The sequence below is a fragment of the Rousettus aegyptiacus genome, unplaced genomic scaffold (assembly GCF_014176215.1).
Source record: "Rousettus aegyptiacus isolate mRouAeg1 unplaced genomic scaffold, mRouAeg1.p scaffold_m13_p_4, whole genome shotgun sequence".
NCBI lineage: Eukaryota > Metazoa > Chordata > Mammalia > Chiroptera > Pteropodidae > Rousettus > Rousettus aegyptiacus.
The window spans coordinates 40,465,037-40,483,599 of record NW_023416307.1 but is presented as its reverse complement, the minus strand read 5'-3'; the positions used below and the strand labels follow the sequence as shown (position 1 = coordinate 40,483,599).

The following is an 18,563-nucleotide window of genomic DNA, read 5'->3' as shown; positions in this document are numbered from 1 at the left end:
TATTAACATCATTTCAGATATTCATGCTCAGAATTAAATGAAGCAAGCAACCTTGAAAACAGTTTTTCATTCATATCAGGAATTTACTTGTATCAGATATAGTAGTTTATTTTGCTCAATGAGAATCATAAGAGTAATGACAGCTAGTAAAATAAATAATCAATACATGAAGTTATTTTTTAAGACTAAAAGGAAACATGATCCACATATTGTAATAAAACCCCTCTCCTTAATTATTATTTTAAAATAATGCTTAAATGTCAACAATAAAGAAAAAGAAATCAGATTTCTTTTCATTTGTTATTCTAAACTTTAATGATATCTTAAATACCTGGTCTACTGAAGGTTAAAAAAAAATCTTCATCGACTTAAAAAAAAAAAATCCCACAAATTTTTAAAGGATGTTTCTGGTGAAAGTTAAAGAGTAAAATACATTTAAAATAGCAGGTTGTGGCTTCTGGAATTATTCAAAGTCAAGAAGCATGATGGGGAGGAATAGATATAATCCATTTGGGCTACAAAAAAAGAGCTCATTTTTGCACTTTTTTTTTTTGTTGTTATCATTCAGGGTTCTAAATGTTTTTAAAAAACACAGTCTTAGAGCTAAGTAACTGTCTACCATGAAGTTACAGTTGACTTATTATTTTCCATTGGTTAACATTAAAAAGGTAGACAAACACAGATGGTTCAAAATTTGCCTATCAATAATATATTCAAAGATATACTTAAAGGTACTAGTAGTAAGAATGGACAGGGGAGAACAGATAATCCCAGAAATCTCAATATTGTTTGTTTCAAGAGACTTGACATAGAATATTAGACCCAAACTTCAGTGCTTTGTTTTTATAATAGACTTAATATATTTCTGATCTAAATGTTTTTTCCTTGAAATTTCTGCCATCATTGTTATTCATTGCCTAAATAGAGAAAATGTGCCATGTGTATCCTGTTGTTTGTTTCTCAATCATTTAGTTAAGAACATAATCATTGTATGCCCTGCATTATGCTAGATGCTGGCAATTATCTTCCTAAGCCCTGTTATAATTTTATGCAGTATAGCTAAGCTCTAAATGAATAGTAATTCTTAGTAAAAATGTATTAATTTTTAAATAGTCACTGTAACAAACTAATGGAAAATAGCTTTGATAAAAAAATATAGAAATAAGTGTAAACTTTTGTCACACAGATGAATGTTAACCATAGAGTTCTTATGTCGTAGGGCATACACTCTCTCCTTTATGGATTTGGACTGTCCCTTCCAGGAGAGGCCACTGAGTTAGAGAAATGTGATTCATCTTACTTAAATATGATATTGGAGGGACAGAAGATTATATTCCCTCTATATCATAAAGCTGAAGATCTTACTATGTCCCTTCACCACTTGAGGAAATTTTATTCTGAATACATTACTAATTGGAGACTATATCTCAGTGTCAACAACTTTAGAAAAATTGTGTTATATTCAAACCCCACTGATTGTCCTTATAGTCTACATCTCTTATGTAACTTGGAGATAAGATTATCTTCAGATTAGGTCCTTCTGTTACTTCACTATCTCATTTACTTACTAATTCAATAAATACTTACTAAGCACCAATAAATGCAAGATATGTAAGAGATGAGTTAGAAAAAAGTATCCTCAACTGAATTTCAGCATAAAAATAAACATTTATATACCCATAAGGGAATATATGACTGCCATAATAGAGTAGTAAGTGCAATGACAGATCGGGGTGGGGGGGGGAGGAAGATATCAATTCTGAACAGATAATCTCAGTTTGCTATAACTATGGAGTGGTCTGAAAGATGTGTAGAATTACAAGCAGAGAAGTCAGAAAAGGCATTAACGGCTAAGAGAACAGAATGAACCAAGGCAAGAAATAGGAGACATGTATAGTGAATATAAGTAACTGATACTTAATGTAATTGGTGTAAAGAAAGTGAAGCTGAAAAGGCAAGCAGAGGTCAGACAAGAGAAGACTTTGAATGAAGTGGGAAAACTTTTGGATTTTATTCAGTAGGTTTTCAATCAGAGAAAAGACATAATTATGTTTGTTGGAAAATAACTGGTAGCACAATGGGTTAGCGAAGCAAGATATTAGAAAAAGGGATACTAGATTATCATTGTTTTAGTTTAGGTAAGAATAGGCACTGAAAAGAAAAGGAGAAACTCTGAGGACATAGAACTGATACGCTGGATTTATTCAATTTAAAAGAAAGTGAGGAAAATCTAAAAAATTTAGTTTCTTGGCATGAAATAACAGGAAATACATATATTTCTCTCTTCCCCCAGTTCCTGACACACAGCTCCCAATCCCTTGGAATTTCCTGGGTGATAGGAGTGTCTCTTGGTGGATTTCTTGATAGGGGCTGGTCACCAGAAAGATCAAGCCATCAACAGAAGCTTGGAACTTTCAGCTTCACCCCCTATTCTCTGGAAAGGGGAGAAAGGCTGGAAATTGAGTTAATAATGGGTCATGCCTACATGATGAAGCCTCCATAAAAATCCCAAAGTACAGGATTTGGAGAGCTTGCAAGTTGGTGAACACATTCATGCGCCAGGAGGGTGGTGTACCTCAACTCCACAAGGACAGAAGCTCCTGTGCTCAGGGCCCTTCTGGACCTCACCCTATGTACCTCTGCATCTGGCTGTTCATCTGTCTCCTTCATAATATCTCTTATTACATAATAAACTGGTAAACATAATAAACAAGTGTTGTTCTAGCAAATTATCAAACCTGAGAAGGGGGTTCTGGGGATTATGATTTCTAGCCAGTCAGTCATAAATGCTGGGGACAACCTAGGATTTGTGATTGGCATCTGAAGCAGGTGCAGTCTAGTGGGACTGAGCCCTTATCTTGTGTAATCTAACACTAACTCCAGGTAGATAGTGTCAGAACTGAATTGAATTGTAAGACACTCAGCTTGTGTTAAAGAATTGATTGGTGTTAGAATAAACCCACATATCAGGTGTCAGAAGTGTTTTTGAGTATAAGGGAGATAGAGAGTTTTTCCATTCACTAGGTTGTTTTGAAACAGAAAAAGTAGGCTTGGGGAAGAACACCCATGGAAAATATCAATAAGCAGTTGGGAATTTATCTGGAGCACAACTGAGAGGCTTTAATGGAGACAGAGACTTGAAGTCATCACAACTGAGCAGTAGGTGAGATCATTCAGAAATAGAGAATAAACTGGGAAGAGGGCAGGGAAAAGAGGCTCAAGGAATACCCATTTTTAAGGGTGGGAGAGTATTAGTAATGACCTTTGGGAGAACAACATCTCTAAAGTAGTATAGGTAGAGCCAGATCTCCAGCATCAGAACCATCAAGCATTTTGGTGGTAGAAGAAAGGAGTGTAGAGCCATGAATCAAATGCTGAGCGAAGGCCTTTTGGAAGTAGCGGGTTGGAGATATAGGCTGGAGTGTGTGGATGAAGATAATGAGCACAGTCATTTTCATTATAACAACAAAGAAACCCCACAACAAAGTAGCTTCTTACTACAGAAAGAAAAAATCAGTTTGAGAGTATTTCTTATCTTTTGAAATATATAAGAGAGAGGGCTAAGGACCAAAACAAGATTCTGAAAAAGGTCAAGGGGAAAAAATCAACAGACCGAGTGCAACAGCTACTTCACCATGGGATGGTAAAAAGTTAAGATATTTCAATAAAACAATTCCTTGAAAGGAATTCACAACAGGTAAACCATACACTTTATGTGGAGTTTTAAATAATTATGAAATAATTCAAGCACACATGAAATATTTTAATAGTGGAATTATACTATATTCATAATGATCATGTACTTGGTCCCTCCTATATTCAATTTCTTTTGGACTGTTCTATGTTATTACCTGCCGACTGAATGTATTCTGTACATGCATCCAGTAATCTTCAACTGGATCATAACAGTATATTGCCTTGGTCAATCCACCGGCAACATATATCAGGTTGTTTAAAGATACAGCTGTTATACACCTCTTGGCAATTGGGATAGCTGCACGAAGTAGCCAAGAATTGGTTTCTGGATCATAGGACTGAACCTAATAATATATAGAAATATTTAATTAAAATTTTTAAACAAAAGTGTAAATTTGCTTATTAAAGAGGTTAACCAGTATATAGAAACATGATTAAAAATCAAATCCCATTAATTCACAGCATTAAGGGAGGTTAGCTTGATAGTGAAAAGTCTGAATTATGAAATTCTCAAAGGAAATACAAATTACTATGAAGCAGAAAAAAGTAACAATCAGATTTATTCTAGGATGAATGGCTAACAGTTTTGCTTTATTTATTTCCAGTAAAATTAACAAAAAATTGTGTTATATAGAATTACTATGCTTCAATCTGAAAATAATTTCTTTACACTTTTAGGGAGCCCTTTTTTCAAAAGAGCACAAGTAAATCTCAATTCAGTATACTTTGAATCGTCACAAATTCTGGATTAACAAATTTTAAATATGTAACTTTTGACCATGTTAATTTAAAAGTTATTTAGAAAAAAACTGACAAAATTCAGCTAACTATTGCTAAACCTATTAGACAATAGATAACCTGTTTCCAGAATAAACATGGTATTTCCTGACATGTCAGGGTGGCATAAGGTCTTTTGTCTTAGGAGTTCAATGAAATGCAACAACTCTGAGCCATCCTCTATTTATATTACAGAGGTTTCCTCTCCTCTTCTTTATTCTAAAAATACTTCTAAAGTATGCAGAAAATGATCCAGTTGGAAGCAGTATAATTAGTTACTGTCTAACCCTTTGCTAATTCACTTCCAATTTTTTGATTCTAAAGACTATAGAAAGAATAAAAAGGTTTAAAACAATTAATTTAGTAAAAGATCTCGACATTGAGATTAGTCTCATTTAAAAAAGATTGGACCATGCTTTTTACAGCAAATTGTTAGCTCTATAAGGATCTCACTTTAGCAACTTGAAATTCAATATTTTCCCCCCAAAGTATAAAGTATTAGTTTTTAAAAGGTCCTTCGCCTAAAGGATCTTGCTACCTACTTGATAAGCCTTCTGCATTTCTGTTCTTGTATATATCATTGGTAATTTCTATAAGAGAACATGGCTTACCTTATCAGAACAAGTGTTATCATCAGGTCCTCCACCAATCACAAACAATTTGCCTACACAGCTAGTCACAGCAGGAGAACTCACTGCTTCCTTAAGGGGAGCAACTTCAGTCCATCGATTTGAAAAGGAATCATAACATTCTACGCTGCTAAGTCTGTTTTGCCCATCATAGCCTCCAACAACATATACCTATGTGTAAAATACAAGGAAAAATCTAAATTATTAAAAGTCTGAATTTTCAACTAATTGGTTAAAGAAGTAAATGATCTCTCCCCATAAAGATCCCTTGATAATTATAATTACAATATATTTAGCTCAGTTTCTAGAACTTTTAAAAAAATTTCATCCTCTTACCACCATTAAGGAGTCTTTTTATACTTTTTTTTTAATAATAGCACCCTCCAATGAAAATTTAATACCACAGATAATTGTATATCTTTTTATGTACTATATGTATATCTGTGCTTTATATATGAAACAGTACAAATTTTTTCACTCTCTCAAGAACAAATTTTTCCCTCCTTAGGGAATAGTACTGCTCAAGTTGAGAATTACATGATTGAGCTTAAATGCTCAAAATGGATAATGAAAATATTTGATTATGATAAAGGAATAAAGCTGTGAAACTAAAATATTAGGTAAGGATTACTAGACTGTAAGATCTTTGACAGCAGGGCTTATCTTTTTCTTCATTTTAACCTCTCTGACATATAGTGAACTCTCTACTGTATATTTGAAAGGGCTTTCATATACATTTTCTTTTCACAAATATGAGGAAGGTGGGGCAAATTAATATCTTTATATGCCAGATGAACTAATCAACAAACCATTTATTAAATGATTTATTTGTAAAACAGTCCAGAACATCATGAAATATGTAAGAAACTTTTAACTTAAAGGCACTGTCCAGTTTAACACCCATAGTTCTGTTAATGGACAGTCATCATCAACTCTTCCCTCCATATCTGATTAACTATTAGGACCTACTGAGTCTTCTTTTACAGTATCTCTCACATCTGTCCCTCCTTTTGTTTCCCATTGCCACTATCTTCCTTCAGGGTCCATTTCATTTCATACCTCTCAATTAATCTTCTGGCTTCCACTCTAAACCACAGATTAATCTTCCCAAAACACCTCATCAACTCCTTTTAATAGTTCAACAATGAATGCCTAAGGGTCAAGGCCAAATTTTATACATTGTCATTCAAAGTCTGTCCACAATTTATCTTTGTGTTACAATTTCTATAGTAGCCAACCATTACTATCTTATATTTCTCAAATTATGTTAAAATGATCTTTTGGTGGGTTTGTTCTCCCAATACTATACAGCTCAGAGAGGTTAAGTAATTTACTCAAATTATGCAGTTAGAAGGGGGATGGAAACTGTGGTACAATGTAGCAACCAAGGACATAGGCTTTGAAGTCAGGAGAGGAAGTGTTCATATATAGCTTAGTCACACAATGTAAGACCTTGGGCTGTTTACTTATCTTCTCTGAGACTTAAGTCTTAATTACCTCAATTTAAAAATATGGACATTAATAGCAGTTATCACATAATTTTGAGGATTATACTTTGATACTACTTTTACACATGCATAAATTAAAAATATATGTTGTGACCATCAAGATAAAAGACCTCTGGATTAAGGAAATGAGCTTTTGCTCCTGCTTCATTTTCTTTGTAACCTTGAGCAAGTGACTTGATCTCTTTGGATTCAGTTTACGACTTAAAAAAGGTACATTAAGTTTTCTCTAAGATTCCTTCCTCCTTTGAGATTCTATATTCCAAATCATCCTGGGGTTCTTTAACTGACAGATTTTATGAATGTAAATAATTTTATAGGTTTGAATTCAGTCTATATTGTAAGTTTTAAGATAATGTAAATTTTAGGATTGAGTACTTGTGTAAGGTAGGAATGATTCCTCTAATTTCTTGATTTAATGATTCCAAGTTTTGAGTACCTTCAAGACAAGTATACTAATATTTCTCAAAGAAATTTGTGTTCACCAATCCATATATAGCATTTGAGACATAATCATTTTATTATCTTTGTTTGTCCAGACTAAATAATTTTAACTTTTTTAGTCAGAAATCATCTCTTTCCAATCCCTTATTTTAACTGCCCCCTTTTAGTAATATTCTGTCATTTTTGAGGCATAGCTACCAAAACTATATATAACACAGTAGGGAATGACAAATCAGTCAGTTTAGAAAATATTTTATTTCTATTACATCTTTCTCAAAGTCCTCATTATTTCAATGACCTTGACAGCAGCAGCACACTAGATCAATATCCTTAGGAACTGACAGTAGCTTTCTAACTGTGCTTTGAGAAGCCCTAGTATTCTACGGTACAGACATTTCAGGAAGCCTCTGTGGCACTTGGGGGGGAGGGAAAAGGACTGATGGCAGGCTGAGTGGGAAGGGTTCCTGGCACCATCTCTGTTCCCATTAGAGCAGTTTTGTTTTCTCATGGGTGGCTTTAAAATATCTCCTGAGGAATGCCTAAGAGGTAGCAATCTTTTAGAAAGGGGTGCTACGGCAGAGGTCCCCAACCCCTGGGCCACTGACCAGTAGCAGTCCACGACTCGTTAGGAACTGGGCTGCACAGCAGGAGATGAGTGGGGTGGGTGGGGCGAGTGATCAAAGCTTCATCTGTATTTGCAGCCACTCCGCAGCGCTAGCATGAGATCATCAGGCATTAGATTCTCATAGGAGCAGCAGTCCCTGATGCCAAAAACGTTGGGGACCGCTGGGCTAGGGGACCAGTCAAAAATATATGTGCAAGCCAAGTATGCTGCTTTTACTTAGATTTGTTCATTAATTTGAGGTGGCTTGGGAGGAGCTGGCAGAGATGGAGGCAGGGAAAAGCTAAAGAGCCCATGTTAACCCTTGGTATAATTGCTATATTTTTATCTGTTTAATGGAATAAATTTTTAAAATTAGATTGAACTTTTTAAAAGGGGGTGTAGCTGCTTTTTGAGTTTATAACCACTAGTCCACAAGTGATTCTCAAGTTCCTAAGGACAGCAATTGGTTCAGAATCAAATTATGTATATTTTTTATAATATGTATTACCTGCAGTCAATAAGAAATTTTAAAATATGTTGGTGAGTTTATCTTACCATTTATTTTCAATTTGTTTGGTCTCTACTTATACAAATAAAAAAGGTAAAATAATATCTCTCTAGATAAATATATCTCTGTCTGACTGCCCAAGTCAGTAAAAGGAAAAATGATTGCTTGGATTAGACATTGGCCTGTTTTTGTGCTTGATGTAACTCCCTTTTTTCCCCGTGCTTCTTAGGCATTTAGACTCCAATGGTGCATGAAAAGAGAAATGTGCTGCACTGCCACGGATTCCAAATTGGGAGAACAAAATATCCATTCAAAAGTACAGTGTCAAACTGTTTATATCTTCAGTTTATCTACTGAGGTTAGAAATGGAAGGAAATACAGTTTGAATCCAAAATACCCAGAGGGTGACTAAAATGAAGGATTCAGCTGTGGTATTTATTTTGGAAATGTACCAGCAATAGTAATAAAAAGTGGTTTCTCTTACTTTACCAAGGAGGACAGCCATTTTGTGACGCCATCTGCCTTTATTTAGAGAAGCAACTCTGATCCAAATATTTAACTGTGAATTATAAATCCAGACATCACGGCCATTTATTCTTCCGCCTTTAAATGAAAAAAAAAAAAATGCACATGCAATATACATATATACCAACAATAATATATGTATATAAACATGGGGTTTATTCACCCAGTCCAAGAATTTGAGAATTCAGTTCAATAAGTGAAACAAGGACCTCTTAAAGATTAACAGAGATAGTTCTACAGAGCAAATTTAAACTTTGCCAATTGTTATCTCAAGAAATAATAATTACAGATCCCAAATAAGAAAATGCAGACTATGAATTTTACAAATGCATTGTTAATTTTAACCATAGTTAATTTTAGGAGTCAGATATCATCAGAAGCACCCGAACAACAGAATTATTTTGAAAGGATTTTTAAAAACCACTCATTTTTTAAAAAGCATACCATTGTACAAAAAAAGCACGTATTGTTACATTGTTCAATGTGTAGTAATACAGTAATCTGCAAAACTGGTAAAATTAGTCAACCAATTTACAGACATCAGACCATAAATACTGTAGTTATATTTTGTATAAGTCTGTCATTTTATTGTCTGATTTGAGAGGCAATATATCACATATTATTTAAAAAGTTCAAGAATTTTAAAGAAAATCCTATCTCATAAACTTTGGGGAGAACTTCAGAAAACAAGAGTGGGTTAGAGATGCTGAAGTCCATGAGTACTTCTGACTTTGCATACTTTAATGCGTTTTTTAAAACAAAGTAAATAAATAAAAGTTTAAAAGCTTATACATGTTCTATTTGCATCTGAGAACAGTTAAAATATGATATGATTAAAGGTGTTTTCTGGTGAATCTTTTGTAAATCACTCTGTATTACCTTGTGTCTGTTTTTAAAAGCAAAAAGTCATTCTTGGTTCTATTTGTTGTATAAACCCAAAGTGGGCATGCCCACTTTCACTGTTTTCTTTTGAGACACTGTCATCATTTCAAACAGCCAAGTTCAAATTAAAAGTAGCTACTATAATAACTCTTTATTTACCTGAAACAAGAACGTCATTCCTTAGAGCACAGACCGCGTATTCTGATTTGGTAAATTCTGGAAGCTTAGCCAAAGACTTCCATTCTCCTGTCACAGGATCATAGCACTCGGTGTATGGAAGATTAAATCCTCCAACTCGTTCACAGCCTCCAACGACAACTATCACCTCAGAATAGCCAGTTGACCTAAAGTAATTATTATAAGGATGAATAAATTTAAATATACTCAAGGTTGTTTAAAATCCTAACAACATACCATTATTGTAAAGAAAGTGGAACGTTATTATAGACAGTTAAGCTTATTCTCTACGCATATGTGCTGAATAATACAGGCAACCAATTATTACTTTGAGAATATTTAAAAGGGATTTAGTGATATTTTTTCCACAGAAAATTCCTATGGGTATTTTTTTTTTTTTTTTGTCTTAAAATTATAAAGCAGTCCAAAAATCCCACCTAACTCTATTGGAACCCTGGTAATATTAAGGATGACTTTCAAATAAAGTTTTGTAGCAATCCAGATATGCATAACCACAAGAGGTAAGATAATACACTTTTCCTAAGTGTAGGAAAATGGTGCTTTTTCATCAGATTGATAGTTCTAAAAAAATTAATTCACAGTATAATCTAATACACTTTAAAGGAGTATGTCATATACCACATGACAACACTTTGGTCAAGAACAGACTGCACGTAGAAGGGTGGTCCCATAAAATTAAAAAGGAGCTAATGAATTCCTATCGCCTGGAGACGTTATAGTCATTGTAATGTAGTGGTGCCACATATTACTCATGTGTTTATGGTGATGCTGTTGTAAAGAAATGTACTACTACACTGCTAGTCTTATGAAAGTATGTATGTACAATTATGTATAGTATGTAGTAATTGATAATAAATGATAATAAATGACTGCTATTGGTTTACAACCATATTAAGGGTTTACTATACTTTTTACCATTAGAGTGTACTCTCTCTACTTATTAAAAAGTTTGCTGTTAAACAGCATGCTATGTTATGTCAGCAGTAGCCTCATACATCTTGTGTTTATTATATCTTTTGATTGTATCATTTTCTCTTGTGTTTGATTTAATTTTGAGTTGTTTTGTACAGTAACATGCTGTAGAGGCTTAGAGTCCAGGAGCAATAGGTTATACCATACAGCCTAGGTGTGCAGTAGGCTGTGCCATGTCGGTTTGTGTAAGCTACCTCTATGATGTTTGCATAACAATGTATCCCTGTCATTAAGCGACATGATTATATATATGTTCAGAATTATTTTTTAAAATAACTTTAAAAGTTAATTAAGATACTCCAACTCAAAATGTCGGTAGTTGCTAAAAAATGTTAACAAAGTTATAATAAAGAATATTTAAAAAAAGCAAGATAAAAAACTGTACATAAGGTACAATCAATACTACATTAAAAAAGTATCTGGAAAGAATATACCAAAATGCCAATGGTGGTTGTCTTGATTGTGTGGCTTCCCATTTTCTATCAACACAATTTTTCAAAATGATAATGAGCATGGACTATTCTTAGAGTAGAAGAAAACAACTTCTAAGGGTACTAAGAGGTTTACATTAAACACTGGCTTCTTTTATTTTGTAGTTTAAATTTAAGAGGGAGACAGGGAAAACTTAGAGCTTATTCAAGTTTTTTTTGTTCATAAGGGTCAAGAGATAGTTTTGGAATTTTAAAGTAACTTGCCTTTTATGTTTTTTTCACAAATGTAATTGAAATGAAAAAGTCTTGTAATTGCATTCTATGGTTGCTACAATTTTATGTCTCACAAAGAAAAATGCTAACAAACTCTCGTCTCTTATGTGGAAGGAAAAAAGACCACATTGGAACACTGATTTGTAGTTTTAGTGTGATGTTTCACAATTCCACTAGAAAAAAAACAAAATTCAACAATATTGATATGTCCCTTTAACAGAGCTGCTATATTCTAGCTCCATTCACTCACAGCTAATTAAATGATTCACCTATTCCATGCCAGGCATACTTTTTCCATTATAAAATCAAAAATATATACTGTAGAAATGAATTTTGTTCATAGATGCAATAAAAAGTACTTTTAGGAACCCAGCAAATTATATAACCCTGACTTAGTAAAATATTATCAGGACTCCAAATATTATCAATAATATTTACTATTTTCCAAATAATTCTAAAATGAAAATATTAAAAGCAAACAAAGGAGAGCAATAATCACTTAGTAGTATAACTAGTGACTCCTTCTTGCCATTGAAGTATCATTTTCTAAAATCATACTTAAAATATCTCTAAGACAAATCCAATTGATATTCCTTAAAGCCTTATTGACAAAACGAAAATTGCTGAATACTGTAACTGGGGTTTGATAACTTCTAATTGTTTTAATGTAAAATCAATGTAATTATGATATATTATAGAATTGTTTTATACATTCCTTATAACATTTTATTTTATACTTTCCCTTTGCTTGAATTTGCTTGCCTATTTCAAGACTTCTTGGCCCAATAAACATGTACTGTGTTTTTTGTTCCTTGGATCAAGAAGGGAAAACAGTACAAAAAGCTAATGGCTAAAAGATTTAGTCCTACTAAACAAAGGATCATTTCAGTGTCTGCTGGAATTTGCATTTATCTGATAGAATCAGCAAACTAGTAGTAGCTTTACTTGTACTGAAGTTCCTATTTGCAGCCAAATGGCTTTTAACTTAATTAGAGACAAGTCTGGTATTCTCATTAGAGACTGTTAAACCAATAAAACCATTATTTTTATTTCTTGATCTTGGGAAAATATTTATCTCAGGCTGAGCTGATTGCCTTACAAGAAATAAGATACTCTAACTGATAATGGCAACTAGAATAAAAAGGTAGTTAAGATGACGGTATAAGGTGAATAAAATTCTGGATATTCATACAATCTACATTTATAGTGAATGCTACTTTATTAATGATTTAAAGTGAAAATTCTGATTTTCTGTTGTGATGAAATAACAAATATTTGCTGCTTTGGTACCGAGTCTCACCATTTGTTCCTAGGAAAGTATGACAATCAAATTATCCTTTTTTTTACAGTAGTAAATATATTTTTAAATATTTTTATTATAAAGTTAAGATCAAATTAAAATATCACATTCTTTGATTTATGGTAAAGGTAAAATAATCATAAATTCATAACATTTTAAACCAAATCAATAAAATGTGTATTAATTATGAGGTTAAGAATCTCAAAAGGTGAAATATAGAATGTGCTGGTTGAAATACCAAACTCACTTTTATTATTAATGCCAAATACGTCAGAGACAGGTGAATTGCTAAACTATCACCAAGAAAAAAAGGGGTTGAAAGGTGATTCTGGCTAATGGGAAGAAGAACTGATATATAAAAAAAACAATAGGAAAGGTAGTGTGTTTCCACATAGTGGGATGTTGGGAGAGAAAAGGGAGAGATGTTAGTGATATAGTCTATTCATCTTTCCAAGTCTCAAAAATTATCTGAAAACCAAGCCATCAAACTAAAATAATGGAGTAAAATAGAGATATGAAACTTTAAGCCTTTATGAGAAGGGATGGCTCTCTTTGAGTGAAGTATAGATTGGAAGACAATTTTATAGAGTATCTACTGAAACTAAAAATGCACATATCCTATCTATGACTGAGCAATTCCAATTCTAGTAATTCATGCTATAAATCACTAGTGTGTGTATGTAGACATTATGTACAAGAATATTCACCGAGCATTGTTTGTAACAGCAAAAATCTAGACATAACCTAAATGTCCATAATTAAGAGATGAATCAAATAAATTATGGTATCCATAAATAGGGTAGTATACAGTTTTTAAAAAAGAATGAATTTGAAAATGTCCATAATAAAATAAAGACCTAAATGTGGTGATGTAGAACAATCTCCAACATAGTTTTAAGTGATAAAAACGAGGCGCAAAACTGTGAGTGCAGTACCTTACCATCTGTATAAACAAAAGTAGGGAAGTATGTGCACACACACATACTTCTATATGCAAAGAATATTTCTTAAAAGAGTTCAAATATCTAGTAATGGGTCTCTTTGGGGAAAAGCCAACACATCAAGGGTAGGTAGAAGGAGACTTACAACGCATACTTTGATGTAAAAATGTTTAAGTTCAAAATAACAATGAATTGACATATAAAAATGCATCCTATAATCTAGCAGAATAACATTACTAAGAGGGACTGGAACAAAAATTCAGAACACTGAATTTTAGCCCTGACCCTGTCACTAAGTAACTCTGTTCCCAAGAGCAAGTTGGCTTGCTTTAACTGTTCCTCAGTTTTATCATTTATGAAAATAAGAAATGAAGGGATTTATTAAATAATCTTAAAACACTGTTTCTTTAAAAAGAATCTTTACCTTAGTTTCCTCAACTGGTTTCTAATAGGTACTTGAATCTTGTCCTCATTATGGCAGTTATGTTCCTATATTCGTTATATAGGAACTGATTATTAGGCAAGAGGTAGTAACTTTTTAAATCTTAGCAATCTCTGTTGCTCAATGGAGTGTGTCAAAGAGCATTGATTTTTTTCCCTATAAACAATTTATTATTAAAATAAACCATTTGATTGCAAGCATTTCTACCTCTCAAACACATTTCCTATTCTATAAAAGTATAGCATAAATTTAAAATGTATTTCGATTATCTTCATGAAACTACTAATCATTTTTATTAAGCATTTTTGCATCAAATGTTAGGTTATGCATTTTTTCATATGACATCTCCCAACCTTACAACAATCTTATAAGATAGGTAGTATTATGCTTATTTTAAAGATGGGTAAACTGATATAAAAAGAAGTTAAAGTGTCTTATCCAAGGTCAAAGAATTAACTAGTTGTGTAGAGCCAGAGTCAATCAGGGCTGTCTGATTCTGAATGAAGCCAGTATTCTAAATACATCATGATGCTAGCACTTGGTGTTTATTAAAAATACTGTTATGTATTAGTACAGAGATTTAAAGTTGTGTAATACATATTAATTAAAAAAACCCATTGTTCCTAAGCTTTATTCCTTCTGTGATTGATCTCTACTGTTTTCTCTCTATATACTCAAAGGTTTATAACTGTCAGTGCAGATTATTAAAATGCTCTTGGATGCATCTTAGGGTTTTCTCTGTCATTTAAGAGACACGTGGGTATATACAGGTAGAATATCCAGTATGGATTGAGTTCTGGAGAATATTTAACACAAATAAACACTAAAGAATTATTGGCAGATGTGAAGAGCATAACCTAACTGTATGTACTGTGGTGGGATCAGATTGTCATCACCCTAATCAGGAATTAATCTTTGCATTGCTAATGGTTAAGACAACCAGATATGCTATGTCTCCTAAAGTGATGCATCACCTAGGATGAATTCTACTCAATAATATTTAACTGGTCTCTATTAAGCTGAAGCTTGCAGAGCTAACTTCCAGTTTCCAGGAAACAAAGCTAAATGCAGCTAAATGACACCATAAGGAAGCAACCAGACTAATAGAGAAGGCAGAATATTTTTCCTGGACCACTTGCCCATCAACAAGTCAGAATCACAAAAAAAGAAATTGTTCTGTAATAAGACGTCATGGAAATAAGCAGATGCGATGAATGATCCTGGACTGGATCCGGCTACATTAAAGAACAGTTTGAGAAAGATGGGGGAATTTGGATATAGACTGGGCATTAGATAATATTAAAGAATTATTATTAACTTTAACTGTGATATTATTTTGCCTATGTTATTTTTATAAATATGCATCCTTAAGTAAAAAAATATATATAAAATTTCAACATTGGCTAAATGAATTAATGAATGAATGAAAGAGAAAAGTCTGGGCTGGCGACATAGGTTGATAGTCAACAGCATGCATGGTAATTAAAACAATGAGAACAGATGAGATCACCTAGAATAATATATAAGGCAAGACAAAAAGATGTGAACCATAGAACTATCAAACTGAAAAAGAGCACCTGGAGAAGTAAGAGGAACATGAGGAAAATGGTACTCCACAAGCTAAGGAGGAGAGGATTTCAAGAGGGATTAAAGCAATTAGTAATGTCAAATCCTAACGAAAGATCAAGCTGCATAAAGACTGAAAAGAGGTGTCTAGAAAATAATAAAGGTCAGTAACGACCTGATTGAGAGGAGTTTCAGTAGAATGACTGGAGCAGAAGTCAGAGGAGTGAACTGCAGTTGAAGTGGAGACATCACTCCTTTTTCAAAGAAGTTTGGAGTTTCTCAGAAAGATGAGAACCTGTACAAATGATACACATTGTTCAGATAATGAAATTCCTAGTGATTGGTACTAATGCGCAGTAACAAATGAATGAAAGACAGAATATAGGGACAGAAGTTGATGACAGAGTTATAAAATGAAGGATTCCCCTTTATATTCCTCACATAATGCCTACATAAAATATCTGCCATTAAATTTATAATAGTCTGTAAGTTCAAAATAACTATAATTTGCTTTTTTCTACTTGTCTCCTAAAGAAAGGTGATATGGCCATCTTTTATACGGATGTGTTTCACTGTATGGAATGAATTGGTTCCCTTAAAAATTAGATGTAAAATAAATTTTTGTAAATCAAGTAATTAAGTGAACCAGGAAAATTATTTATTATCTAACCTAATTACCCTTAGGCTACAATCTGATTTCATTTCAGGTTATACTTTATAAATAATATTTAATAATGAATGACTTATTTTGATTTTACAACATATATCCCTTGGTCACTATTCTATCTTATGAGATATGTAGGTTAGGTATTATTAGCACTGTTTGACCCCAAAACATTCTTCTGCTACAAGGGGACTCTGGAAAAATGCATGATTTTCCCCTTGAAGAGATTGCTATATATCCAGAAAAGTTCTGGAACGGCCCCAAAGTTGTTTAGCTTTCTTAACATATTTAAGAACTTTGATCTCTCCACATTCTTAAGCTCAGCCTGTCTCTTAACAGTTCTTAAAAGAAAAAAAGAAACTTAAAAAAAATCCGCATATTTATAGAATAAAATAATTTGTTTTTTGTCCTTGGTTAAGAGACTAAGAGTAAAATATTTCACATTTCCTAGAAAACACTTATTTTTTTAAAACTAAAGTCAGTTTATTTTTTTCATTTTGTTTTGTTGAGATGTAATAGACCTAAGTCAGCTGACTTAGAAAAAAAAATGTATTCTAACTCTAATACAAAGAGATATTACATTAATTTTTTTGTAATAATAATTATGCACTATTGTATCCAATTTATAAAAAGTTCAGACTCTCAGGTACTGGGGGCTTTCTTATAGTGGGTCAGACTTACACTATACTATATAAATAACAATAGCTAATAATTTTTAAGCACTTTCTATGCCGAGTACCTTAAGGATTACTGTATTTAATAGTTTCCATGATAAAATTTGTAAAGTAAGTACACTACCATCATTCTAATTTTACATTAGAAATAGATTAAATTTTTCTATATCCAAAGTTGTAGATTTTAGACATGCTGTCTCACAATATGCTCAATTTTAATCACACTCCAAAACAATAATATTCAAAATTAAAGTTAAAAATGTAGTTTGAGAGCTATGCTACAGCAAATTCATAGTAAAAATGGAGATGGTATGGAAAAATAAAAATGAACACTAGTTTCATAACAATGTGAATGTATTTCACACTATTGAATGGTACATTCGAATATGGTTGAGTAATTTTTTTATATTTAAAAAATTATTTTATCACAATAAAAAATCCCAACCTTAGCTTTGTTATTACTGTAATATTTCTCACAATAGCTATTTCTTGTTATTCACAGTAAAAAGAGAGTCATCCCGCGGTATCCAGGGGGGATTGGTTCCAGGACCCCCTTGGATACCAAACTCCGTGGATGCTCAAGTCCCTTATATAAAATGGCATAGTAGTAGCATATAACTTATATTTGCATGTAGGCTACAGCAAGCAGGGTGTGCCTACACATCACTTCATTCACGTGGATTCACTGGTGTCCTTGGTGTGCAGCAAATTCAAGTTTTGCTTTTTGGAACTTTCTGGGATTATTTTTCCTCTCATTTTTTTAATCCATGATTGGGTTTCGCATCTGGTGATACAGAGGGCTGACTGTATGTTTAATACTCTTCCTTCTTTTATTAAGGCATAGTGATTATTTTCCTACCATTTGAATTAAAAATCTATAGATGTTTTATAGAAGTGACCCACTGTAAGATACATAGTACAATCTTAATTGCATTCCTACCCCTTAACATAACAAATTTTCCAAATTCTGTGTATCATTTTTATCAGAAAAAAAATATTAAATCAAGATTGACATGACATATAGTAACTATGGCAATGAGAAAAGATCTGAGGCTTGGGCTTTACATCTGAGAATCTACTCAATGTCTACCAGCTTACTTATTTCACCTCTATATTTCACGTTATTTATTAGGAAAAAGGTTAGCCTATGAATGTGCGAATTGTTTTTTTACAAGTCGAGGCAGTCCAAAAGAGGCTACCAAAGTCTTTAGCTACTTTTTATCCAAAGACCCTCTGGAAAGGAAAGTGGAATGTTTTGGGACCCTAAAAAGGTTACGAGAAATTAGTAGAAACATGGAGAGACATGCAGCTTCAAAGACCCTTTGTTAAATCCTCTGATAGCTCAGAACGGCAACAACAAAAAATGCTATTGTTGGGAGAGTCATTGTAATGACTTATATGTAATTCAAAACAGATCTTCAATTATATAAATCCACATGTAGGCAGTACATATAAATGACTACACTGAGATTACATTCAGGTTTAATAATATTCTTAAAACAAAAACTCATGTTATATTGCAGTAAATTTGC

The 18,563-nt window shown here is 32.8% G+C and overlaps 1 protein-coding gene across 3 annotated transcripts in view; it reads right to left on the bottom strand.

Annotated features, from left to right (window-relative positions):
* Window positions 1-18,563, bottom strand: part of KLHL24 (kelch like family member 24) — a 36,456-nt gene that overhangs the window by 5,999 nt on the left and 11,894 nt on the right. For 2 of the 3 annotated variants that reach the window (XM_016137999.2, XM_016137998.2), the window contains 4 exons: window positions 9,730-9,914; window positions 8,648-8,766; window positions 5,085-5,273; window positions 3,852-4,040 (listed from right to left, as the gene is read on the bottom strand). In XM_016137999.2, the coding sequence (XP_015993485.1) occupies window positions 3,852-4,040; window positions 5,085-5,273; window positions 8,648-8,766; window positions 9,730-9,914 (682 nt within the window). Of the gene's footprint in view, window positions 1-3,851; window positions 4,041-5,084; window positions 5,274-8,647; window positions 8,767-9,729; window positions 9,915-15,868; window positions 18,516-18,563 lie in introns of those variants that run through there. The other variant, XM_036219060.1, reaches the window with a different exon arrangement.